Here is a 27,273-nt window from a genome sequence, read left to right as displayed (position 1 = left end):
TGTTATATCTGAATCGATATTATCAGTTAATTTTCTCATTTCAATTTATGTTTGAAGTTCAGGGTCTATAAAAGACTTTCAAGTTGTTATACAGAGGAAATATTACCAAGCTATCATAATAAAGCTCATAACATTTCGACTTTCCTTGTAAAATTTTGATCATAGTTCTCTTTATGTTTGAGCATCAAGCAATGATGACGTCTATGCCAACTATTTTTCAACAACTATCAACGACCATTTTTTTCATAGTTGTTACCCGCCAAACCTTTAATGACTGATTTACATAATCATCGTTGACCAATTTTCAACAACTATTTTTTTATGACAACTATCGAATAACCTCATGCAACTATTGCCGCCAACCTCAAATCAACTTTTCCAACGTCATCACCGATTAGTTTTCGATGATTGCATTACAACAACAAACGTCAAACAACTTCCAATAAATTAGATATTTATTAAAAACAAATTGATAAAATTAGATATTTATTAGGTGACCATATTTTCGACAACCATTTTTGCGTGAGTATCGATGATCGTGTTTCGATGACCATCATTTACCAACTTTAGTGACCGCGCTGTCAACCTTTAATCACCATTTTTTAGTGGGTCACCACCAACCACAATTTCCAACGATAATTTTTCCACAACTCTCCATGGCCAACTTTTTAATATTTATTTCAAAAGCAAATGTAAAAATAAATTATTAAAAAATATATTTTTATTATTAGGTTAAATCATTTTCAAATATAAAATATAATTAGGTAATTTTAAAATCAATTTTGGAACCAAACATATTAATTCAAATATTTTGAAAATGATTTTTAAAAGTTTGGAACCTTTCTTACAAAATCAATTATATATAAATCTATTTTTCTAAAATCAATACTTCAAGTATCACTCCCAATCTCAAGGGAGCCATTTGATGCGTAATCTATGAAACATACTTTAATAATTGACAATATTCCTTCTTTCTCCTAACCACGTTTGGTTCATTCAAATAAACAATAGAACAAGTTTATCATGTCCAAAGTTCAAGATCGTTTAACGGACAGTACTATTACTGTCGTATATGACAAAAACACGGCATCGATTTGCAAAGACAACTCCTAGACGTAAGGTCAAAAACTAATGGATCTAAGCGTGGTAGTAACCGTTATTAACCATCACTGAAAGCCTCTGGTTGCTTTGTTTGTGATATTTTGCAGTTAGGAGTCTGTGGCTATGGCTTCCGGAAGCAGTTGCAGTTCTAAGGATGCTATGTGTGACTTGAGTACTATGTGGGGCGCTGCTCCGAGCAGTTTGTTCTCCCTTGAGATTCCATTCTCGAGGAGGTCGAGGACTTTTCTTACCTCATTAGCAAGCTCGATCACCATTTCCTCCTCGTGACCTATGGCCATAGACAACAAATGTTTATGTACACAAAAGTTGCAAAACCAAAGACATGTTGCTACAAAGAACTTGGCACTATTTGGGGGATGGGGAGCTCACCTATGTTAAATAATGCCTTTTCTAACATGAAAATGTAATCTCTATTGTTTCCACAAGGCCCAACAGCAGTTGCAATTTGTCTGTTAAATGGGAATGAAGAATAATCAGGAACTAAGGCTTGCACCAAAAAGAATGTTTAGGATGAAATGAAATAACTTTTGAAGTGCACAAAACTACCACTTTTTTTCTTTCTTTTGCTGTACTTAAAAAAAACATCTAATAAAGAACTTAAAAACATTCCAAACAAACTCTTAAAATACCTAGCCATATCCTCTAATGGAGCAGGGCCCAAGTAGTATTTGTTCACTTCTTTGTCCGGAGTGGACGTGAAACTGCATATAGGAAATAAATCAGTGGCAAAGTCTAAACGAAGTGCATATAGAAGTTAAAACTTTATATCACTTTGATATATTTTTACTCAAATTGCACTAGATAAATGAAAAGGCACAAGGCACACTGCAAAATATACATGCAAGTAAACCAAATACTGACACTTACACAATTACTCCTGTAAGCGCAGGTTCAATAGAGTTCTCTTCCTGGATAAAGAGAAGCAGTAGAACAATGAATGTGTCGAACTTGAAAGATCAGTTAGAATAAAAGATGGAGAATGTTATGCATAGAATTAAAATATAGAATCTACTTCAAATTGGCAATATTGTCAACATCGACTGAGTATAGCACTAAAAGTAGACCGATTCACAATCTCACCTTGTAAAAGTTAACAAGTGTCTTTTGATCATATTCACATTCTCTATGCTCCAGATACTGCGAATGAGAAAAACAGAGAAAAAATTATCATAACTTCCTAACAATTTGGGAATAAGTACCCAGGAAAATTCCGGTCGCAAAATTCCTAATGTAAGACTAAAAAAAACAAGGAAAAAGGAAAGAATGACAATGAAGAAAATCGCATCAGGGGGAATAGAGAAAAGTAGCTAATGTTATGACGTGTTTCACAGTGATTTTGTTTATAACTGCACTTCTGTCGTATTCAAATTCACTACCAGACATGTCTTTTGTCACTCAAAATCAACTTAAATTTTCGTTTTATACTTTTAAACATGATTTCTATACAACCGAAGTTATTCCAAATAATTAAAGATATGTTTGAAAGTGATTATGCAACGAAAGTAATCTAACAATTTCAAAATCAATTCCAAACAAGTCCTTCTTACTATGTTAATTAACAACCAAGTGTGAAGTTCATAGATACGACTCTTGCACGACACAAATATAACATGTACATATAAATTTAAAATAAATAAATTCAAAAAGACATTAAATTACCTCCATTGCAGCTCTTTCCCTTTCAGGAGTCCCCCGCACACAGTAAGCTGCTCCCCACTGACAAAAAGTTTCAGAAAAAAAATGAGCAGCAAGAAGAGAGAAGTAATAGAGAAATTAAAACTAGCAAACTCAATATTGAACTTATGTAGATCAGTAGTTAATCTTACACAAATAGCTCCTTCTTCCTGTTCCAAAGTAAGAGTCCTAGCAGGATTTTCTGGAGTACCTCTGTGATCAATGCATGCTGATCCAAAAAAGGAAAAAAAAAAACTTATGAAAAACTATTGACTATAGAGAATTACATCCACGACATTCTGTTGCTGCAAATACGAAACTTACCAAGGTCGAAAACACGCTTATAATCCTTGATATAGCCTATAATTTTCTCATCAAATTCAAATCCTGGATTCCACACCAATGAGCCATACCCAAACACCCAGAACACCATGATTCTAAAACTCCTGGAAAAAGGAAAAAGACAACCATCAAGATCAGAGATAATGAGATGCAATAACAATATAACATTCTCGTTACCCCCTCCCCCCCCCCCCCCCCCCCCCCAAAAAAAAAAAAGAAAAATCCCCGTGCTTAGATATTCCACTGGTAGGACGAAATGATTTCACGTATCTCCGAATCAGAAATCGAAATGCTAGTGAACGAGAATGAAGAAAAGAGTAATTACAAGTAAAAAAAATTACAGGACAATATTTCTGAAATCGCCATGAATGGTCTGTAATTAGTCCAATAACGTATTCGTTTTTAATTCCTAAACTTAAAATAGAAAATTAAAATCTGCTTAAAGATGATACAATCAAACCCGCATTGCATCACAAATGAATCAAGTAACACCTAAAAATTAAACCCGAAAGTCCCCGATCAAACAACAAACGACGAGGTAAAAATAGACGAGATAATTTCTCAAAGAAAAGAACGTGGTATATATAGATGAAGAGATTTAAATTCTTACGCAAAGATCCGAAAACCTTTCCCGGAAAGCGAGAGAGATCTTTTCTTTTCTTTTTTCTTCTTTTTCGTCTGATCTAATGAACAATGCGAAGCACAAAGGAAGAGAAAACGAAGGAAAAATCAAAGAGCAGAGAGAAATGGGGAGGAATATTCAAGCTAAAAGGAATTTAGGGTTTTAGCTTCGAAATTTGAGAGTGGTTGAGTTGTGTTTCTTCCTCCCTCTTGGTTTCTCTATCTCTTCTCTCACGTCCAGAGAAATGGTAAGTTTTTTCTCTTTTTTTCTGGAGAGGAAGAAAATGAATGAACGTCGTGTATTTTTTATAGTACTCACGAAGATGATGATAAAGCGAAGAAACTACGACTTCGCAAACGGGAGTTGGGAGTTGGTACCACATGTGTGCCACGTCAACAGCTGAAATCTGTACGACAGGCACGAACGACGACGTATAGATTATATTATCCGTTTTCGTCCGCGTATGACTTGTTATTTAATTAGTAACGTGTATCACGGATTCTGTCAAGATTCTTTATTTCTTACATTTTAATTTGGTTGTATTACATATTTGGCCTCTGTTTATTTTTAAAAAAAATGGTCAGAAATATAAATTTTGTATTTTTTAGTATAAATATTTTATCAATTCTTTTTGAAGAAAACATTATTAAAATGTAATTTTTAAAATAATTATGGGATGAAGTTGGAGGTTAGTTATGACTAAGTAAATCCACTTTCATATAAAAAAATACTTTCTTATTAAAATATTTACAAATTATAGTAAAATTTTACATTTTATTAATGATAGTCTTTTATCATTAAAGCATATCAATTACTATCCTAATTCATATTTTATATTTTTGTTTGATCTTTTAACTTTAAATATTATATAATTAATTTTAAAATTTTGCATTTGGTTTGGATCTAGTGTCATTCTATTACAATTTTATCCTTAAAAAATAGTCAAACTTAAGTAATTATAATTATTTTAAGGATTTTTTAAAATAAAATATATATATATATATTATTTACATTTTGTGTAAAAAAAATTATTGTAAATAAGTGGTCTATTTTACAATTTATGACAATTCAGTTTATTTTAATTCTCTAAACATAAGCATGACAACTAAAAACACAAATGAAATAGGAACATTTTTAAAAATAACAAGTTTTATAAAATATTTATTACCTATAACAAATTCTAAAATGGATAGTAATTATATGTCATAGTGATAAAAGACTTCAGTAATATAATCCAAAATTTTGCTATAACTTATAAATATATTAATTTATTTTGCTATTTTAAAAAATATTTTAATAAAACATTTATTGAAAATCGAAATGAAAATTATAAAAAATTTGGAGTCAAAATTAAATAAAAACTAAATCCATTTTTTCATATTTTTTTATTATACATTCTATTCTATTCTATCTCTAAACTTCTAAACGTAATTAATATATTTATGAATTCGGGACCATCACGTACTTTCTAAGCATAGAATTCAAAGTGTGTAGGATTCTTTTAGGGGTAAAATGTAGTTATACATTTGATAGATAATTGTCCTTAATTTTTTAATACAACGAATAAATACAAATTTGAAAAGTTTATAGTTTCGTTTAATATATAATTTAAAATTCATAAATTTATTAGAAGGTAGAATATAAAAATTCAAAAATTTATTAGACACATTTGAAAAGGTCAAATAATAAAATTGTGGACTAAACTCGTAATTTCACATTTAAAATTTGTCGGTGGGGTTCAGTTCATTGCTTGGCCATTCTTCCAAAATCAAAATCAAACAAAGAAGAAAAATAAACGTATAGTTTTAATTACAACTTTAAAATCTAAAACTTCCAAAATTTCCAATGAGTAACAAGTTCTTAACTTTTTTTATAAAGAAAATGAATAATAATCTCTTAAACCCTTGAAAGTTTTTCCCCCTAATATATCCTAAGAACTAAAAAAAGAATAAAGGATGAATTTATTTATTAGATATATATTTGAATAACTCTTAATTTTTTTAAAATTTTAAAGTTTAAATAAGTTTGTTTGGTAAATATATTGTTTTTTAAAATTAAACTTGTAGACCCTATTTTTACAACTTTTTCTAATTTGTTATTAATATTCTACCAATGGTTTAAAATATAAGTCAAATTTTGAAAACAAAAAAAATAGCTCTAATAAAGTTGTTTTTGTTTTTAAAATTTGACTAAGAATTAAATAAATGTATTAAGTTGCAAATTATTGTGTGAGAAAATAAGCTTAATTTTAAAAAACAAAAAAGAAAAAGAAGGTATGTGGTAATCTATTTCTTTTTCTTGTTTTTTGTTTTTGAAAATTAATTTTGAAAAAACAAGTGTGGTTGGTAACTAATTCACTCCTCCTAAAAACACAAAATTTATTTTTTTAATTATAAAGGAAAACTGAAAAAAAAAACACATTTTCATTTTGTTTTTCAAAAACGAAAAACAAATTCATTTACCAAACACATATAGTTTTGATTTAATAAACAATTTTTTTTAAAAAAATTGAGATAAGAAGTGAAACTACGAACCAAAATAATTCCAGATAAAAACAGAAAGACATTCAAAACGAGATATCTAGTAGGAAATTTTTTAATAATAGTAAAATATTAAAATTATTTACAAAATTGGTTACATAAAGTTTTGATTAACTTTAAATATAAATAGTTTGAAAATTTCCCACTTGAAACAAAAAGATGGGAAAAAGTGGTTTTTGGGACGATGGAGGTAGGGAAAGAGAATCAAAATGGACCACGATAGAGAGTGAAAGGAAATAGTGGGTTGTGAATCTGAAACTTATCCCTTTGTAAATACTCACCCATTGGAGATTCCCATTACTTTTTTCCTACTCGGCTTCCCCTAAGATTCTTTATTTCCCCCAAGTTTTGTCATTTCAAGTTTTTCAACAACACTTCCCTTTCCTAACTATTTTGATGCCCATTTTTATTGTTATAGCCACTTTTTTATTTCTTAAAATTAACTCTTAGATCCTTTGGCACAAAACATTATTAAGTAGTAATCTATCTCGTGCTATACTTAAAGTCTCCCATTAACTATTTAAAAGTATTTAATTAACTACAATAAACATTATATTAAAACTATCAATTTGCTACCGTTTTTACTACGTGATATTCATCGTTTTTCTTATTATTTGCTATGATGTTTACTATTTACTTATCAAACTAAAATAATCTATAAATTCAAACACAAATTATAGTAACATAGAACTATCATAACTTACTCCTCATCCAAACATTCCTTTTGTTGTTTATCTTTTGAAAAGGTTATTTTAACAACTATATATATTACTTTTAAAATTTAGTAGTTTTGAGTGATTATATATTACTTTTAAAATTTAGTAGTTTTGAGTGATTGTTAATTACTCTATTTTTTTTAACTAACTTATTTTTTAATTATGTATTTTAAATACAATATTATTTTTTTGTTATTTATTGGTTAATAATTTACATAGAGGAAATTATAGTTTATGATAGGTAACAAAAAGAAAAAAGAAAAAAAAAACATTACTAGATTACATATAGCTAGCTACGTGTGAATTTTTAGATTTTCATAACTAGAAAACAACAAATCAAGTATCAAATTTTGAATTGAGACCATGTCTACCTTTATTCAATAAGAACAAGATAACAATAATTTTAAAAGTGGGTCTATGTCATTACGTCTGTATTATGTGAATTCGCATCACATATTAACATAGAAATCCACATCCAAATTTATAAACAAAATATGCAATTCAATTTTACCAGTTTAATTTGATCGCATTTCAAAATTACCTATTACCTATTACTGTAAATATTACTATTATGGTTTGAATTATGGTGGTATGATTATAATTACACTTACTTTTCTTACTATTTGAGAGAGAGAGAAAAAAGTATAATCATAATTCATGTCATAATCACAACAATAACTATAACAAACTCCACAATTTAATGAATTAGAAATTTTATTAAATTTTGTGAAAACAAAAGACAAAGATTGGGTAATGAATTAAGCGTGGTTCATTGAACCTGGACACTTCAATTCAGTGGGCAAATCGTTGTTATTAATAGAGTCTTCATTGCCTCACCCGCAATTTAGTATGTGGCCTCAGTTTAATGTTCTCCACAAAAGTGGGTGGAATCAATTACATGTGCTTTATTATAAGATAAAGGACCAGAAAAAAAAAATGCATCTTTTATCTTTGATGTTGATATTTGCTCTTTGAAGTTAAAAAGATATATATATATATATTAGTTTCTAAATTTTGAAAAATGTTTTTATATAGATTTTAAGTTAATTTTACAATGAGTAAACATGATGTTAGCAAATTTGAAATGAGGGGTATTTTTTTTCTACATTTTAGCTTTCAGTTTTCCCTTTCTCTTCTCTTTCAAATTTCAAATGGAGAGAGGAAGCTCTCTCTCACACATATGCCTAAAAGACCCTTTTACATGTACACCCTACACTTAACGTTAAGATAGAAGAGGACTAATTAAAAGACGTGAAAAGAAAAGGAGGGCGAAAAGAATATGGGAGAACAAAATAATTAAAATATGAGAAAAGAAAAAAAAATGATAATATAAATCAAGTTCGACCACATTTGAAATTGAGACACTTGACTATTATTCAACTTAAATTTTAGTCTGTGTGTTAAGTCACGTTTTCATCTTTATGAAATTGAACACTCTGATCTTGGTTGCAATTCGTGGAGGGTTTGAATTTCAAATATCAGAACGTATGTATAGAAGCCATGAAAAGTAAAGATAAGAGAAGAATGAGTGTTGAAACGTGAAAGGGGAAGAAAAAAAATAAGAAAGTTAGAGGGGAGAAAAACATCTTACTTAAATTGAAAATAAAATAAAATAAGTAAAAATTACACCTCAATTATAATTTACAAACTCAACCTGTCATTCGATAATCAACTAACAATAAAATTAACTTGAAAACTATTTAGAAACATTTTTCAAACTTTGAGAACTAATATGTTTCTTTCTAAATTTTATGGACCAAACACACGCCAACATAAAATCTTAAGAACTAAAGAATACATTTTGTTATAGGATAAATTATCCTTGTGACGTGACGTTTATCAACAAAATATTTTATCTATCTATATTTTTGTAAGTTGCATTGTACCAATCTTTATGCATCACATTTTAAGCTAAAGTTTGACGCATGAAAAATTCTAGTTGAATAGTTAAGATACGCACAAATATCAATATAATGTCAATGTATTTAAATTTTATTTTTAAGGATTTGTTTGGTAGAGAATTTGAAAACAAGAGATATAATAAAAACAAAGTTGTATTTTGTGCTTTTTAGATATATATTTGGTGACATAATCAAAAATTGGATTAATAGTTTTAAGAAATATGTTTAGATGTGTTTCATATTAATATATATATAAATATATATATATATATATATTTATAAATTATAAACTATTCTTACTTATCTACTACGATTTACTTGACAAAGTTATTATTAATTTATTTATGTGATTATAACTTAGATTTAAAAACGGGTTAAATTGCAATTTTAGTTTTTATTGTTTGGAGAAAATTAGAGTTTAGTATATAGTTTGGTAAAACTTCGTATATAAATAGTTTATATGAGAGGGGCTATATTTTCTATGATTTATCAAACCAAAAGAACTAAATTGTAGTTATAAACCATAGAAACTAGATTTTATCTTAACTTAATCTAAAATTTTATATAATTATTATTTTATTTTATGTTGTGAGTTATAATATATATTATATTTTAAACCATGAATTGAGTTGGTAACATGACACTCTCTCTTTGTAAATGTTTTATATGTATTTAATAGAATTTGCTTTTTTAGAATATAAAATTCAAATTATGAATACAATAAAAACATAAAAAAGTTGTGTGTGTTTTTAATTTTAAATTTGCACTGTTTAGATTATAGAATCCGAAAACGGTTCTTAGAAACAACTTTCAAATTGTCTACCAAACACATATCTATTGAATTAAGTGAATTTAAAAACATAAAACAAAATCTAAATCACCCCAAACAAGCCCTAAGTTTCTCAAACAATACAAGTTATGTATATGTAGACAATATTATTTTCTCTCAAAGTTCCGGTCGTTTGAATTGAATTAAAAAGAAAATGTTTTTCAATAATACATTTCCTTTTAAACACTTTTTTTAAAATGAGTTTAAATTTTAAACACTTAATATTTGGTTAGATTTTTTTATAAGTGTTTATATGTGAATTTGGTTTTTAAAGATTTATTTAAAATAGATTATTTTATAAATGAATTTTTAGAAAATCCATTATTTTAATTTCCAAAGTAAAGATTATAGAGTGTTTAATTTTAACTAAAACTATTTTGAAGAAAATAGTAGTGTTTAATTTTTCAAAATAACTTAAAACCGAATCGAACTGTCAATACCCCTACTAATTGACATGACCTTATTTTTTATTTTTTAGATGTTGAAAATTTAATCTCTCATATCTCCATTTTGGCGTTGCATTGTACTAATAATAATAATAATAATAATTAATTTCACAACTTCTATGAATTTAAATGGTTCATGGTTTGTTCTATAATTTTGGTTTATGACCATTTGCATCGTGTCACCACCATAATCATTTACAAATACATTATAAAAGTTTATAGTTAGACGTCCATGGTCAATGATTCACAAAATATCTTAAATACGTCATTATTTAATTTGTATTATGTGTTAAGAATGCACAATAAAACTCAACAAATTAAATTGAAGTCTTATCTCTATCAATAAATCAAATTAAGGATGTGTTTGGTTAAGATTCTAAAGTATTTAATTTTGTGAAAAAACTATTTTTAAAAAAATAACAGTGTTTGGTAAATTAAAATAATACATTTTTTAAAAATTCATTTATAAAATAATATATTTTGAAGAAATCTTAAAGACCAAATTTATATACGCTTATAAAAAAATCAAACCAAACATTAAATGTTTAAATTTTAAACTCATTTCCAAAAAAGTGTTTAAAATGAAATGTATTTTTGAAAAACATTTTGTTCTCAAATCAATCCAAACGGACCCTTTAAACACTTTCTTAAAAATGAATTTAAATTTAAATACTTACATGTTTGGTTAGACTTTTTTTATAAGTATTTATATGTAAATTTTGTTTAATTTGTCATATACCAAAAATGTTTATACTTAACTTAAATTATCATAAATGATTATTAAACACTATGACCTAATTTTATAAAAAAAATACATATATTTTAATTTTTTAAAAAGAAATATGTTTGACACTCTATCTTGTAACTAATTGTTTTAAAATTTTGATATTAGTAACTTTATAACTAAAAATATTATTTTTTTTTCTATTAAATTTTTTTAGATATTTAAATTCCTAATCAAAACATAATATTATTAAGATTGAAGTGTACAGTGGAAGGTAATTTTGTAATTTTCATAAGATTGAAGTGTACAGTGGAAGGTAATTTTGTAATTTTCATAAAGATGTAAAAAAGTGTCAATTTTTTAGTCAGTCACCTAAACTTCATTTTCTAAAAAGTTGGTTTTTAATGATTTCTCTAAAACAAATTTCTAAAAAATGCATTATTATAATTTGGCAAACACTACAACCTTTTTAAAATAGTTTCTTTTTTAGAAAAAATTAGACACTTTAAAATCTCAACAAAAAAACATCTAAATCTGGTTATATTTTCAGTTCTTTTATAATCTCTTCACATAATTTTCTCTAAATCTAGGTAGAATACATGTAAAACTACTTGTTAATTAATACTACTAAGTTGATAGAGATTAATAAGATATGTGAATTTTGAAATCATGAGTTTCAATTTGGTATCAATATATTGTTGGTATGTAATTAGTATATGTAATTTGTTTGGTAATTATGTTTTGATGTAAAACCTAAGAGCCATGCCAATAAAAAAACCTCTAATTTACAAATATGGTAAAAGATTATAATTGATAAATTAAAATAGACTACTATTGATATTTATAATTATGGAAACATATACATATTGTCGTAGTTATGACTATTCATTAAATAAATAGATTGTAATATTTTGTCATATTTGAAAACATAATTATCATTAAATGAATGTAAAAGTTGTGTGTTTTTATTAAGATGGGGTATGGGGTGCTTTCCAGAAACGCAACTTGGGAAGCAAGTTGGCCATTGTACATCACCAATGAAAACAATTTATGAAATTCCAAACTTCGAGGACCTCTCTCGCAGCCACCAGATCCAAAAAATGTAGTAGATGAAATTTGAATCCGAGACCTTTGAATTTTAAAAGAGACACAACCACAAAATATAGTAAAAAATGTGCATTATTTACTATATATTGTAATTTGACACTTCAAAACTAATATTAAAATATAAAAATCGAGAATGTGGGGGTACGTGTCTCTGGCCCCTTAATAGATCCGTCCATATATATTTTGGTTTGTTTTCGTTAATAGGATTACGATCAAAATGATGAATTCACCCCAAAATCTAACTATTTAATTGATTTAAAGACGAAAAGAAAAGCCATTTTGAGATTTTTCTTCTCGAGCAAAGTAAGCTCAAATAGATATTTCTCTATATATATATATAGATAACTTAGTTTGAGTTAATAGTAAGATAAATTTTCTATGATAGAGAATAAAATGACAGTGAGAATAGATAGGGAGATGAGTGACATAAAATAGCCTCATATCGTCCAACGATAAAAGATAGATATTATTTAGGTATATTCTAACCACCATTCCTTATTGTGTATCTTTTACATATTGAAAAGAGAAAAAGTAAAATTTACCCTATTATAGGTTATGATTAAATAATTTGGTGGAATGTAAAAATAACGCAAGATGCATCTATTTTTTTTTTTCTTTTAAATAGTGGTCGTGAGTGTTCAATGATGAATTCGGAAGACAAGTTCCTAGTATTGGAAAAACATCTTTTATTTATTTATTTGAAAAAAATATTGTTTATTAGATTTAGGGGTTACGATACAATTTTATCATATAAATATTATATTAAATAGATGCCCATTATCTAATCAAACTAAGTGTTCATAGCCATTTGTCACCTTTAACATGAAGACATTATCTATTATCTCTTAATGACCAAGTAATCTACTACATGTTTTAGATTTTTCCTATAAATAGAGAGTTTTAGTAGATTTGTAAGGACACACTAACGTATAAGCTAAGAAGAATTTGAAGAAAGTAGAAAAAAGTGAAAAAGATTGAATTTTTTTTTCCTTTTTTTCTTTGTTTATATTATATCATATTTTTTTTCATATTATAAATTTTTAGTTTCCTATTTTAGTTGTGCCTAGCTTTTACAATAACATTTTTTTTATTAATTATGTAAACTGAACTTGAATACGAAAACAATAAAGATAATTTGCATTAGATGATAAAAAAAATTTAGAAAAAACAAGTAACACTTCCTTTTTGTATATTGCAAATTTGACAAATACGAGGATAATCAAGTTTTAAATTTGCTAATTTTGCAATTTTGTAAAGGTAAATAACATTCATTCTATTATCATAAAAGCCTCACAATAAATCTCTTTTATCTTCCGGTAGAAGAAGAAAGATGGGAACAAAATTAGTTACAACATACACTTTGAGTGTAGACTTTAATGGAAGAGTCAATACACATTTTTCAGGTGTGAAATACCCATTAAAGTGTTACTTTATGAACGTTATAGAACAAAAAAGTGATATTTTTTAAAGACAAAAGTGATTCTAAAACTATATAGTATATATATAAATTTAAAGGTGGAAAGTCACTAAACTTTAAACGAAAAAAGAATTTAAAATTTAAAATCGAGTACGAAAGTGCGCGTTAGAATTTAGAAACCCGAGGGGAATAGGGGGTTTTGTGGGTTCTTCATTTCCACCGCGAAGCCGAAGGTTAGGCATCCAAAGCGAATGGGCAGTGCAGAAAAGCTATGGCTTCCACTTCCTATGAAATTGGTAAAGTGAAAGAAAATTCTTCAAGCATTGCATTATCATCCTCATTCATACCACTTATTTTGCAATTTCATTCACTTTCCAACTTTTCCCACACTCATTTCTGTTCTACTTCGATTCACTTCTAAATTCGAGGCTATCGGCGTTTAGTCTGATTGATATAATTTGATTCGTCATTTATTGTTCATCCAATCAACGCTGTTTCAGTTTCATCTCATAAATTTATGGTTTATTATGTTTATACTACAAAATGGCGTTTGGTTTTGTATCGTCTAATGTTGCATGTATTGTAGATAGACGCATTTGGATTTGAAATAGAGGGTTGAAGGATTTCGGAACTTGAAACGAAGAACGTTTGAGTGTGAAATGAAGAAGGAAAACGCTGGCAACCGTGGATCGGGGGTTTCAGGTTCGCGTAGGACGCGTTCTCAGATAGCAGTAGCACCGGGTTGGACGGCGGCGGATTGTCTTGTTCTTGTCAATGTGATTGCGGCCGTGGAGGCTGATTGTTTGAAAGCTTTGTCTAGCTATCAGAAATGGAAGATTGTTGCAGAGAACTGCACGTCTTTGGATGTGGTTCGAACTTCGAATCAGTGCAGGAGAAAGTGGGACTGTTTGTTGATTGAACACGATGTTATCAAGCAATGGGAGTTAAAAATGCCGGATGATGATTCTTATTGGTGTTTGGCGAGTGGAAGGAGAAAAGAATTGGGACTTCCTGAAAATTTTGATGAGGAGCTGTTCAAAGCAATTGATAATGTCGCATCGATGAGGGCAAATCAGTCTGATACGGAGCCCGATAGTGATCCGGAGGCTGCTATTGGGAACGCTGATGAAATTGCAGAGCCGGGTATTGTACTTTACTTTCACTTAGAGATAAAGTTTTCATATGAATTTGTCCTCTCTAGCCTTTCTTTGAATACACTCGGTAATAATCATTCTTTTACTTTTGGTCTAGTGGTGAACAAGGGCCATGGACGTATAAAGAGCTTAGAGGGAATGAGTTCAAAGTCACGGTGAATACCTAATTAAGATTTAATATCCTATGACAACCAAATGTAATAGGGTAAAGTGGTTATCCATGAGAATAGTACAGATATTAGGATTTTTTTTTTTTTTTTTTTTGCTCACTTAATGACTTTCCCTGGATGCACAAAACAAGCCATGAGCTGTATGACAGTCTGAATCATGAACATGATCCAAGAAGGAGATTTGATAGCCCGGTTGCAAGGCTAAATCTCTTTTCTTTTTTGTTTCTTCATCAACGCTGAGGAAATTTCAGGAACGTTTGTTGTTTAGTTCTTGTTCTTAATGCTGTGAAATTAATCGAAATAGGAACAGATACATTAATTTCTTGTTCTTGGCAATAAATCCCAAGAAAGACGATTAATGTTTCATCTTTTATGAGCTCTTCAAAGTTAGGGAAGCATTGGCTTTGGACCTTTTTATTCAGCCAGCTGTTGGGATGACTAAATTAAACAGTAAATTAAAATCTAAAAAAACTGCAAGGAAAGAGTGGTTTGACTACTTCAGAATCTCAGATAGAGTGCCTGCCTCGAACGTTTCATGAATATGTAATTTTATTGTATCTAGAAATCATCTGAAACAAATCAAAACAAAACGTTGAGCATACCACCCTCACTCAATCATAAGCAGTGAATTGAAGGATTGAGCAGTGAGGAATTATGTCAAAAAGAATAACTCATGTTAGTTTCATAGCTGTTCCAGGATCTAGATTGTTTGGTTCTTTTCCTTGATCCATTAGCGGCAATTTGGACTTAGTATTCTGCTAAGTGCTAACATGTATCTTACTAGACCTGATAGGATGGGGTTTCCTTTCATGAATATTTTGGCATCCTAATTTTCTCATGGGTATGAAAGTCGCTCATAAGGCTTAATTGCAAATTTTTTTAAACCAAAAGAGTTTGTTGACAAAAATGTCATAACTGTTTAAATTGCTTTGAAGCAACTTTTAATGTGTAGAGATGGATTTATAATTGCTGTCTTCAAATTGATTCAATAACATTGATCTTTTTCTTCTTTCTTTATTTTGTCATTCCAGGGCCTAAAAGGCAAAGACGTCGTTCAATGTCTAAAAGCAATCAAGTTCTTGAGAAGTCTCTGGAATGTGAGAGAAATCTGGGGCTTGAGATATCTTTAGAATGTAAAGAAGTAGAAGATAGAGGCGAAAGAGGAGGAGAAGAAGTAGAAGAAAAACCTCTATTAAGCTCTCCAGAACTAGAGCCTCGTGAATGCTACATCAAAAGCAACGAATCAAAGGTGACTGATAATATCGAACCCAAAGAGCAAATGATGGCAAAGTTTTTGCTTGAAAATGCAGAAAAAGTTCAAGCAATTGTGTCTGAGAATGCCGAATATACAACTTCTGATGAAAAGTGTGCCAAGGACCAAACTAATTTGGTAAGGCATCAAGGGAGCAAGCTTATCAGATGCCTTGGAGATATTCTCAACACTATTAACGATCTCCGTGGCCTGCTCGAAGATTGTGAGTGACTCTCGTTACAAGAATCTCGGTTTTCATTAACCCACCAAGTAAGAGTTTCTCTCCAACGGTATTTTCAACTCCTAGTGTTTTGTTAGCATGTCTTGGGAAATTGACAATTTGATGACATATTACATGATGGCCGTGTAAGCAACGGTAAAACGTTGTCGACATTTTCCAGGTTATAGATAGAAAACCCAATCCAATGTTTATTTATGAAAATCTCTTTTTGTTCTTTTTTCTAAGACCAATAGGTTCTCTTTTTCATGAATAACAAGAAAAATACTACAAAAACTCCAAACTAGAAACATTAAACTATGTTGTTATCCCTCTTTGTTGGAAATTTGGGGGAACAAACTATGCAATATCACTTAGAAGGACCAGCCTTCAACAGCTCATCAAAACAAGAAACTTCTCTCTAGTGCTTCTCCATTTTCATCCTTCATTTCCCCTTCCAAAATACACTTTTGCTTGCAAGATCTTTCCCTCACCCATGGCTCATAAAGTAGATCTGCTTTTACTGATCTTATTTCTAGTCTGGTGCTGTAACACCTCCTCTAGTACCAGTCCCGAGGCCGAAATTCTCATCAAGTTCAAGAGCTCTCTTTCACACAACCCTGCCTTGGACAATTGGAACGTGTCCATCAACATCTGTGACGATGATGCAAAAACTAAAGGTTTCTGGACTGGTGTGACTTGTAAAGATGGAGCTCTGTTTGGGTTACGGCTAGAGAACATGAGCTTAAGTGGGTTTATCGACATAGACGTGCTCATGAACTTGACATCTCTAAGAAGCTTAAGCTTCATGAACAATAGCTTTCATGGTTCGATGCCTCCTGTTAGGAAACTGGGAGCATTAAGAGCTTTATATCTTGCATACAACAAATTCTCTGGTACAATACCTGATGATGCTTTTCAAGATATGAGGTCTCTGAAAACGGTGCGTTTAGAAGAGAATGCGTTCAAAGGAGGAATTCCAAGTTCCCTTTCTAGTTTGCCAGCATTAGTGGAATTAAGCCTTGAAGGGAATAGATTTGAAGGCAGAATCCCTGATTTTATACCAAGGGATTGGAAGTTGTTTGATTTGTCCAATAACCAATTGGAGGGTTCAATCCCTTCTGGCTTAGCCAATATCGACCCCATTGCTTTTGCAGGTGAATAACCTTTGAAACTCACTTAGATCGCCTTTTTGTTCTAATTTTTTTTCGGTAAACTGCCAAAGAAAATAAAATTTTCTAAAGTTTGATGATAGTTGCAATTATACCCTTAAAATTTCAAGTCTAGAAATTGTGCCTTTAAATTTCATACAAATGTTCTATTTGTTATAGTTATGGTTCAATTTTAACACTTGTATTTGTATAAGTTGGAGAGGTCAATTTTTAAATTGAAAGTTTGAAGGTATATTTGCAACTACTACTATACTTTAGAGGTGTGTTTTCTGCAAAATCATTTTAAAACTTAGCTGATTAAGACATAAGTTATGGACCATTTAAATCTAACTATATATTAAAAAGATGCACAACTCAAGTTGTTTTTTTCTCTTTAGTTTAGATTTTAGCAATTAGAATAGCAAACAAATCTTGCTCAAACTTTTAATTTCATAGATTTGGTTAAACATCTCTCATATGTAATCTGTTGATAAATTTTTTTTAAATGGTAATTGGTTTTTGGAAAATCCATTGTAGAAAATATTTTTCGTTATTATTTTTAAAACGTGTGACATTTTCCTCACAATTTCTCAACCATGTTTTCATACCATATCAATTCTTAGTCAAGTTCTGTAAAAGTTAAATATATATTTTTCAGTTTTCTACGGGATGTATATATTTTTTGTAATCTAAAATTTTATGAGCACAATCATTTGTTTTTATCTAAATCTTTAATCAACATATGATCTGTAGAATTTTAAGTATATAATTGAAAATTGGTTTGCGGTTTGCGGTTTTACTTTTCATTCATTGTTACTAACGATTTCTTTTGTCGACAGGTAACATCGAATTACTTCCTTTTATGTTATTTTAGAAATCAATAGCGTCGTATTATTTGATAATGGGAGCTCACTAAAATTTAATTTCAAGTGTGTATATTTACATATATACAATTCAACCCATTTCTATTAAATCTTTTGAACCAAATTCTTTTTTTCTTTTAAAAAAAAACTTTAATTTAATTTTCAAAAACCTAAAACTAAGAATCAAATAATCATCACACCATGACACTAGTTTTCAAACAAAGAACAGCAGTCTTTATTTTTATTTATTGAACCTACCTCTTGATTGAGAGCATGCACAACAGTTTTCACTTTTCTATTGAAGAGAATTTAAAATTAGATCAAAACCACATGTGGCCAAACAGATAACTAAGATGAAAATCCATCTGTCTCCCATAGGGAATAACGAGTTATGTGGAAAACCACTTAGCCGATGCAAATCTCCAAAGAAGTGGTACATCCTCATAGGAGTCACCGTCGGAATCATCTTCTTAGCGATCGCTGTCATTTCCCATCGCTACCGCCGCCGCAAGGCTTTACTATTAGCAGCGGAAGAAGCCCACAACAAATTGGGCCTGTCAAAGGTCCAATATCAAGAACAAACAGAAGAAAACGCGAAGCTCCAATTTGTTCGGGCCGACAGGCCCATATTTGACTTAGAGGAGCTGTTGACGGCCCCAGCAGAAGTATTGGGCGGTGGAAGTTTTGGGTCATCTTATAAGGCCCTACTTTCAAATGGGCCTCCGGTGATTGTGAAAAGGCTTCGGCCCATGAGATGTGTTGGGTTCGAGGAGTTTCATGAGCATATGAAAAAACTTGGCTCAATTTCACATACTAATTTGCTTCCTCCTCTGGCTTTCTATTATAGAAATGAAGATAAGCTTCTGATTTCGGAGTTCGTGGGGAATGGGAACTTAGCTGATCATCTTCATGGCCAAGGTATGTTCTCTTACCCTTCTAATACTCGAACCCAATGCATCCTTATAACTATGAATTTGAACGAATTTGAACTTTTTTTGTTATAACATTGGCCATCTAATTCCACTATTTAAGAGTTTGGAAGATTGAATAATTAGAATTATGCTTGAATTGTTCGTTATAAAGTTAACAAATAATATGATTCATTTTCAACGTGTAATTAGTGGTCTTTTAAAGTAGCATTTGATAATATATTTTTTTAGTTATAATATTTGACCATCCAAGAATCGAACATCAGATAACAAAAAAAAAAAAAAAAAAAAAAAAAAAAAATCAGAAATATACAATATTATTATTATCACTATCTTTAATTAAAAAATTGTTGGAATATTTAATAAATCATCCATTTTGAGATGCTAATTTATGTTTCATATTAGCATTAAAACTATACACCCTTAGTGTAACTTATTAGTTTTTTAACATAAATAAGAAATGTGAGAGGACAAATGAACTTGGGTAAGTTTCCACCCTTATATTAATGGTATTGCATAATTTTAAAACAATGAAACTTGAAAAACCAAAAGAAAAAGATTGAAGCTATCTAGTTAAAAAATTACATATATATCATTGATTTTACAAACGATTGAAATTATTTAAGAATTTGTAATATAACCTATTTAATTTTTTCTTCTTTTTGTAACAATCTCTTGAAAATATTCCAGCTCAGCGTACGCCTGGAAATATTGGGCTGGACTGGCCAACGCGGTTACGGATCATAAAAGGAGTGGGGCGAGGGCTGGCCCATTTACATAGAGCATTACCGAGCCTGAGCCTACCACACGGCCACTTAAAATCCTCCAACATTCTTCTTAACAGCAACTACGAGCCTCTATTAACCGACTTCGGCCTGGATCCTCTAGTTTGCCATGACCAAGGCCATCAATTCATGGCAGCCTACAAGTCGCCGGAGTACATCCGGCACCGCCGAGTCTCCAGAAAGACCGACGTGTGGAGCCTCGGAATTCTGATCCTGGAGCTTCTGACAGGGAAGTTTCCGGCGAACTATCTGAGGCAGGGAGGAGGTACGGGGAACGGAGACCTGGCGGCGTGGGTGAAGTCGGCGGTGAGGGAGGAGTGGACGGCGGAGGTATTCGATGGGGATATGATGAAGGGAACGAAGAACGAAGACGGGGAAATGGTGCGTTTGTTAAGGATAGGAATGAATTGCAGTGAAGAGGAGGAAGATCAACGGTGGGGATTGAAGGAGGCGGTGGAGAAGATTGAGGAATTGAAGGAGACAGAAATTTCTACTGATGATGAATTTTATTCGTCTTATGGTAGTGAAGTTGAAGTTAGATCTGTAGGGAGAGAATAGGGTTTTTTTTTTTAAAGATATTTGAAATATTTTGCTTATCTTTTCCACGTTATTTTATTTTTAAATCTCTAAATTTGGTATTTAAAAAAAAGAAAAAGAGAATGGTTATGAATAACGTAAGAAAGAAAACTATTTTAAAATTTTAATAAAATTTAAAAATAAGCCACGGAAAGATTGATGAATTTTGGTATGGTTTATAAATAGTTTTAATATTTTACTATTTTAAAAATCTTTCCTCATAAAATTAACGATCTTCTTCCATTTTTTTTTTCTTTTTCATAAAGAAGAATATCAACCATTATATTTTTTCTTAAAGTATTTTTGTTTTCGTAAGTGTATGCAAATAAACTTTTGTACGATTATATATTAAAGTATAGCAAAATTTTATACTCTATTGATATCATTGATAAGTATAAAATGTATTTAAATATTAATGATTGATAGATAAAAGTAAAAGTTCATTAGTGTCTATCATGAATAGAATTTAAAACTTTGAAACATGTTGTAAATATTTTCCATCTATATACAATAAATTTCTTTTTTTTTGTTAATTAGCGTTTTATTTTTTTTTAATTTAAATAAATTCGATATTTAAAGCTCTAACTTTGTAGTTTAGTGTACTGTTAAACTAATGCTTCTTCAAGTATATAGTTCATATAAATATATGGACCAAATAAAAATTAAACTCAAAATTTAAGATTAAACTAGTAGAAGTAATAATATGGTGATTAAAATGTACGTTTTAACAAAAAAGAATTAAAAGCATTAGAATAAATTGTAATTGTATTGTAAATAATGTGGTCTTTCAAATTTTTTTATTAAAATTGGATCTTCAATAGAGAAATGAATTCACTAACGGTAAAAAATGAATTCTCAAATAAATACAATCCTTATCACTTTAGTTTGAATATTTAATTAGAAGAGATTAATCACTTACACACTATTACGCGTAACGTAAGTTTGAATGTTTAATTAGAAGGGATTAACGACTCAACTTTTACAATAATTTAGGCATATAAGTGCCAATTATCATCAAGTTTAAGAAGGCGTACATTTTGTGGTGCTTGGCACAAAAATGAAGAGTAAAATGCATGGTAAAGGCAAAACTCCGTATATAAAGCGTACTGTTTTTTATTTTCAAGGTCTCATTTTGTCTCTTCCACCAACAAAAGGAAATGTCAAAAATAGTCAAAAAGCTATTTACATGGTGAAAACAGTTACACTTTGAAACATTCAAATAAAACCAAAACAACCATAAAGTGATTAGTTTTGAAAAACAAACATAATCATTTTTTCTTCCCCCTTTTGTTTTTCTTTAGAGAGAGAATTAGGAAACAGAGGCAACCTGAAAAACAAAGACAAAACAGAAAAGGAAAAGAAAGAACAGAAAAACATCAGAGAACTCAAATTGTAAAATTTTGGGTTCTTTGGTTTTGGGTTTGTTTTTGTTTTTGAGAAGAGAGAAATTTAAAAAAGGAAAAAAGAAGAAGAATGTGGTTACCAAGATATAGCTTAGAAAGAAAAGAGAGACTGAATGTAAATGGAATTGTGGCAGTGGCAATTGACAAAGATAAAGGAAGCCAAGGAGCTCTCAAATGGGCAATCGATCATTTGCTTCAAAGAGGACATACTGTTTTCCTCATGCATGTCAAACTCAAATCTCCTTCTAATTCTACCCAAAGTACTTTCTTTAAACCTTTTCTTCTTCTTCTTCTTCTTCTCTTTTCATATTCCAACTTTGATTTACTTTTCTTCAGTTTTGTAAATGTTTGGTTTTTGGAAATGCTCTTTGTTTTCTTACCATTTGTGTATACACAATGGTCATGAGAATGATAAGATTTGAAACGGCTTTTCGGAAACTATTTGTTTTTTATATTAGCTTAAAAACACTTCTTTCATCCAAATGAAATCAGTTGTTTAAAAACTAAGAAAAGATGGTGTCTAACGACTTTATTTTGTTTTTAAATTTTGACTAAGAATTCAACTTTTATATATTTAAATTTATTCATGGAATTATCGTTTAGTTCATTCATGTGGGCAAAGATTTAGGCCTTTCACATTTTGGACAATTGAACACAACCCTCTCTTTTGTTCAACTTGGTCTCGAGTCATTTAGAAATTTCAATTTCATCTTTCTATAGTTTGATCATTTTTAGTTGAAGTTTTTATTGTAAGTTAATAGTAACCGGTGAAATGATGATAAAATCTAAAAAAAATACAGTATCGAGTCTTTGGTCATTTAACATGATTTTACTGAAAATTTTTAGATTTTGCCAATGTTAAAAAATTATGTTCATAGACAACTTTTTTAATGTTTGAGAATCCCTCAAGAAATTCTCTTACTTGCTAATGGCGACTTATTTAGAGAATATATCACTTTGAACTTGAAAAAATCCATATTCATTTTTGTGCATTTTGTAGCAAAATCTTACTTGATTTTGGTGCATAGAGTACTATGCAAAACAACAATGTAGTTCATAAGACAAAATGATACAAAGTTTCATATGAAGAAAGCTCTTTCTTTGGGTGCAGAGATGAAATCTGACCCAGAAGCCAATGTTAAAGATTTATTCCTTCCTTTTCGATGCTTTTGTACTCGAAAAGATGTAAGTTTTTCTTTCTTTAATATTCAAATTTACATTTTTTTTTTTTTTTTTTTTTTTTTTTAGTTTTGACATAAATTGTTCATAATAACATTGAATTACAGATTCAATGCAAAGATATTGTGTTGGAAGATACAGATGTAGCAAAGGCCATAATTGAATATGCTGCAAATACAACCATAGAGAATATTGTTGTGGGTGCTTCAGCCAGATCTGGCTTCTTAAGGCATGTTTTTTCTTTCTTTCAAATACATACTTCTATTTATTTTTTTCATATCTAAGACCAAGGATTTCGTATATGTTTTGATCATATTATGCATGGATTTATCATTGATTTGGAATGAATTTCGTTTTTATGGGGAGCAGATTCAAGGTAACTGATATTCCTGGCAGTATAGTAAAAGGAGCACCAGATTTTTGTAATGTGTTTGTCATTTCTAAAGGCAAAATTCAAACGATGCGTTCGGCATCTCGTCCTGCTCCAACGGTTAGTGCTCTACGAGGTCCATTAGCACAACAAAGCAGCAAAAAATTATCCGATACGCCCGACTTCCCTGTCTCTCACTCTGCAACTGCAAGAGGTAACTTTGTTTCAAACAGCCCAGTTTTGGTTTTTTCTTAATATGTTCATTGTCTCAATATTCTCAATGAAATTAATGTTGAACTTTGTTAGCAGTGTCTTTGGATAAGCCACCTCTTGATCTGCCTAATAAATCGCAAGACGAAGCCGATTACATGAGGTCAGTGTGGACCCTTTACATGGTTCAAATGAATGTTAAACTAATGCAAAACTCATAAAGCTTATAAGTCGATAAGTTGGTAAGCTGTGATATATTGAAATCTCCTGTTCTTAGTACTCAACTTGTATGTGTGCTCGCTTTTAGTATGATCTGATATTGAACTTGTGCAAAACTCATACACATGAGTTAGTAAGTTGGTAGCTATGACACAACTTGTATGCGGGCTCACTTTTAGTATGATTTGATGTTAAAGTAGTGCAAAACTCATAAGTTTAAGTCGATAAGTTAGTAAATTATGATATATTTAATCTTTACCTCGAAGAACACGACAGTTTTAGTACGATATGGTGTTAAAGTAGTAGTAAAACTAGAAGAAGCAACTGTTGATGAAGTTTATAGGGAGAGTGATGAGAAAAATGTTGTTGGAAGCAGGTCTCCATTCACAAGGAAAGGATATAATTACAAACCATCATATGGAGATTTGCCGATGCAAGATTCAGATATATCTTTCGTTAGCTCGGGAAGACCGAGCATCGATCGTATATTTCCGACCCTTTATGAGAGTCAAGATATGGGAGGAAGAGCCACACCACCACAGATATCAAGCAGTACAGATCTTGACTTGACTCGCAGCTTTGAGTCTCTGCAGTTGGGACGAATGTCGGTCGATATGAACTTTCCGTCTGAGTTCTCTTCGATCTCGCAAGACAGCGATAGATTGTCTATCTCATCACAGTCTATGGTAATGTTTTGAGCTACTTTGTTACTACCTATGATTTCATTTCACTTTTGTAATTCTTGTGGATCTCTATCTTATATAGTGATGATGATCAAAGCCTCTTTCATGCAATTTATGTCTTTGAAGAGTTTGAAAATTACAATTCTTTTTGCTTATATCTTTGATTTATATTCATAGGATTCAATTGTGAGATTGTTGTGCTATATCTACAAATTTCTTGTATCAGATTTCATTGTTATATTTGCAATTTGTGCAGGAAGACGTAGAGGCCGAGATGCGTAGACTGAAGCTAGAACTCAAGCAAACCATGGAAATGTACAGCACAGCCTGCAAGGAAGCTCTTACAGCAAAACAAAAGGTAAGAGAAGTTGATTAATTAACGCGCAACACGATTGATTGTCAATGGCTGCAACAAATGATATCTATGGTTTGTGATGCAGGCGGTTGAGCTACAACGCTGGAAATTGGAAGAAGAACAAAGATTAGAAGAGGCGAGATTGGCGGGGGAAGCTGCATTGGCATTAGCCGAACAAGAGAAGGCCAAGTCGAAAGCAGCCGTGGAAGCCGCTGAAGCAGCTAGAAGAATTGCAGAATTAGAAGCACAGAAAAGAATGAAGGCTGAAATGAAAGCACTCAAAGAAGCTGAAGAGAAGAAAAAAGCATATGATGCATTGGCACAAACTGATAATATCAGGTATAGAAAGTATACGATCGAGGAGATCGAAGCGGCAACAGAATTCTTCTCCGAGTCTCGTAGGATTGGAGAAGGAGGGTATGGTCCTGTTTACAAGTGTGATCTTGATCATACTCCTGTTGCTATTAAGGTTCTACGGCCGGATGCGACTCAAGGACGATCACAGTTTAAACAAGAGGTTTGTTACCAAACATAACTCTCATCCAACAATTTCTAATGTCTAAGCCAATCTTGTCAAAATGAATAGAACCATATGGAACTTTATTAGATGACATGAAAGATAAACATAACATTCCATACAGGTAGAAGTACTCAGCTGTATACGCCATCCAAACATGGTTCTCCTCCTTGGAGCTTGCCCCGAGTACGGCTGCTTGGTGTATGAGTTCATGGCTAATGGAAGCTTAGAAGATCGGCTTCTACGACGAGGAAACACACCTGCACTTTCGTGGCAACTAAGGTTTAAAATTGCAGCTGAAATTGGAACAGCATTGTTGTTCTTGCACCAAACAAAGCCAGAGCCTCTCGTGCATCGTGATCTGAAACCAGCTAACATCCTTCTCGATCGTAACTTTGTCAGTAAGATCAGTGATGTTGGGTTGGCTCGGCTTGTACCACCATCGATTGCCGATAGCGTAACACAATACCGAATGACATCAACTGCTGGTACATTTTGCTACATTGATCCAGAGTATCAACAAACAGGTATGCTCGGTGTGAAATCCGACATATACTCACTAGGCATCATGTTTCTCCAATTGATAACTTCTAGGCCACCAATGGGGTTGACTCACCATGTCGAAAGATCTATCGAGAAGGGTATGTTCGATACTATTCTCGATCCCATCATCACCGATTGGCCTATTGAAGAAGCTTTGTCTTTTGCAAAGTTGTCGCTCAAATGTGCTGAGTTAAGACGTAAAGACAGGCCGGATCTTGGGAAGGTTATCCTTCCTGAGCTTAACAGGTTGAGAGCTATTGCAGAAGATACAATGCATCCAACACTGATGGGAGACACAAGCCCTTCTCGCAGCAGCAGCCAAGTTTCTTTTCACTTGGTAAGTTTTTCATTTACGTTCCATTACAATAATTCATGCTTTTGATTCAATGAAAACTACTTTTAACATTTCTTTTCCTCTTCAAATAACAAAAACTGCATGTCAAAACCACCTTGGAACACACTTTTATCTAAATTGGTTCAAAATGAATCTATCACAGGGAGCAATGGCTTCATCTCCACAATCATACAACAGCTCGAGAAATCCATCGGCTAATTTTTGATTGGTGGAAGAAAGGTAGAACACACAAATTAATAATCACACCTTACATATTTGATTTAAGGGATAGTTGCAAATTTAGCAATTAAATTTAAAATAATTAAGTATATAGCAACATTTTAAGAAAATTACAAATATAACAAAATTTGTCAAATTCTATCAACGATAGAGTCTATCACTGATAGACCATGTTGTAAAAATTGGTCTATCACCGATATATCATACGAGTCTATCAGTGATACAAGTCTATCAGCGATAGTTTTGTTATATTTGTATTTTTTTTTAAATGTTGTTATATCCTTGATTATTATTCCTCAAATGACCATCCATTACAATTACCCTTGATTTCAATGGAGTAATTGATAGCCCAACAAGAACTTAATCGGATCAAAGATTTTCATTTTTTTTCCTTATACATATAGTTAATTTTAGAAGATGATCAAATGTGAGGGTGAAACCTTGCTTTGTTGGAAGTTGGTTTGATGTTGAAGGGAGCATACCTCTTTTCTTTACTTTTTCCTTTTTGAGTACTAAGGGCGGATAATTTATGTATATAAACTTGGGATATATTATTTGTTTTTCTTGTTCATCTTTTGCTTCAACGATGTACAAATTCTCTTTGTTATTATATCATTATTTTATAATTCATGTCATTGTTACCTATTCGACCGTGAAAACCCGTTTTCACTTAGTTAATACAA

At 30.8% G+C, this 27,273-nt stretch overlaps 4 protein-coding genes across 5 annotated transcripts; 3 read left to right on the top strand and 1 right to left on the bottom strand.

Annotated features, from left to right (window-relative positions):
• Nucleotides 1-935: 935 nt before the first annotated feature.
• LOC101209842 (gamma-glutamylcyclotransferase 2-1) lies at nt 936-4,054 on the bottom strand. Its single transcript, XM_011654239.2, has 9 exons — nt 3,749-4,054; nt 3,121-3,242; nt 2,949-3,025; nt 2,782-2,838; nt 2,203-2,259; nt 1,990-2,030; nt 1,752-1,823; nt 1,492-1,571; nt 936-1,390 (listed from the first exon to the last, which is right to left on the bottom strand). Exons 2-9 carry the CDS (start codon nt 3,227-3,229, stop codon nt 1,209-1,211), a joined length of 675 nt encoding a protein of 224 aa, XP_011652541.1. The 5' UTR covers nt 3,230-3,242; nt 3,749-4,054; the 3' UTR covers nt 936-1,208.
• A 9,522-nt stretch (nt 4,055-13,576) lies between these two features.
• Nucleotides 13,577-16,474, top strand: LOC101210084 (trihelix transcription factor ASR3). 2 transcript variants are annotated; one of them, XM_004136393.3, is made up of 3 exons: nt 13,577-13,736; nt 14,027-14,583; nt 15,796-16,474. In XM_004136393.3, the coding sequence occupies exons 2-3, from the start codon at nt 14,100-14,102 to the stop codon at nt 16,245-16,247; spliced, it is 936 nt and encodes a 311-aa protein (XP_004136441.1). In that variant the 5' UTR covers nt 13,577-13,736; nt 14,027-14,099; the 3' UTR covers nt 16,248-16,474. The 2 variants fall into 2 exon arrangements, with proteins under 2 accessions (XP_004136441.1, XP_011652540.1); XM_011654238.2 differs by having other exon boundaries at nt 13,588-13,736; nt 14,031-14,583; nt 15,796-16,458.
• A 150-nt stretch (nt 16,475-16,624) lies between these two features.
• LOC101210337 (pollen receptor-like kinase 2) lies at nt 16,625-20,592 on the top strand. The gene is made up of 3 exons (XM_004136394.3): nt 16,625-17,390; nt 18,626-19,165; nt 19,867-20,592. Exons 1-3 carry the CDS (start codon nt 16,730-16,732, stop codon nt 20,517-20,519), a joined length of 1,854 nt encoding a protein of 617 aa, XP_004136442.1. The 5' UTR covers nt 16,625-16,729; the 3' UTR covers nt 20,520-20,592.
• A 1,274-nt stretch (nt 20,593-21,866) lies between these two features.
• Nucleotides 21,867-26,736, top strand: LOC105435028 (U-box domain-containing protein 52). The gene is made up of 10 exons (XM_011654237.2): nt 21,867-22,200; nt 23,052-23,125; nt 23,227-23,348; nt 23,489-23,703; nt 23,799-23,862; nt 24,295-24,604; nt 24,858-24,959; nt 25,042-25,473; nt 25,598-26,353; nt 26,514-26,736. Exons 1-10 carry the CDS (start codon nt 22,011-22,013, stop codon nt 26,574-26,576), a joined length of 2,328 nt encoding a protein of 775 aa, XP_011652539.1. The 5' UTR covers nt 21,867-22,010; the 3' UTR covers nt 26,577-26,736.
• Nucleotides 26,737-27,273: the final 537 nt, after the last annotated feature.

The sequence above is a fragment of the Cucumis sativus genome, chromosome 3 (genome assembly GCF_000004075.3).
Source record: "Cucumis sativus cultivar 9930 chromosome 3, Cucumber_9930_V3, whole genome shotgun sequence".
NCBI lineage: Eukaryota > Viridiplantae > Streptophyta > Magnoliopsida > Cucurbitales > Cucurbitaceae > Cucumis > Cucumis sativus.
This window is presented reverse-complemented; position numbering and strand designations above follow the sequence as displayed.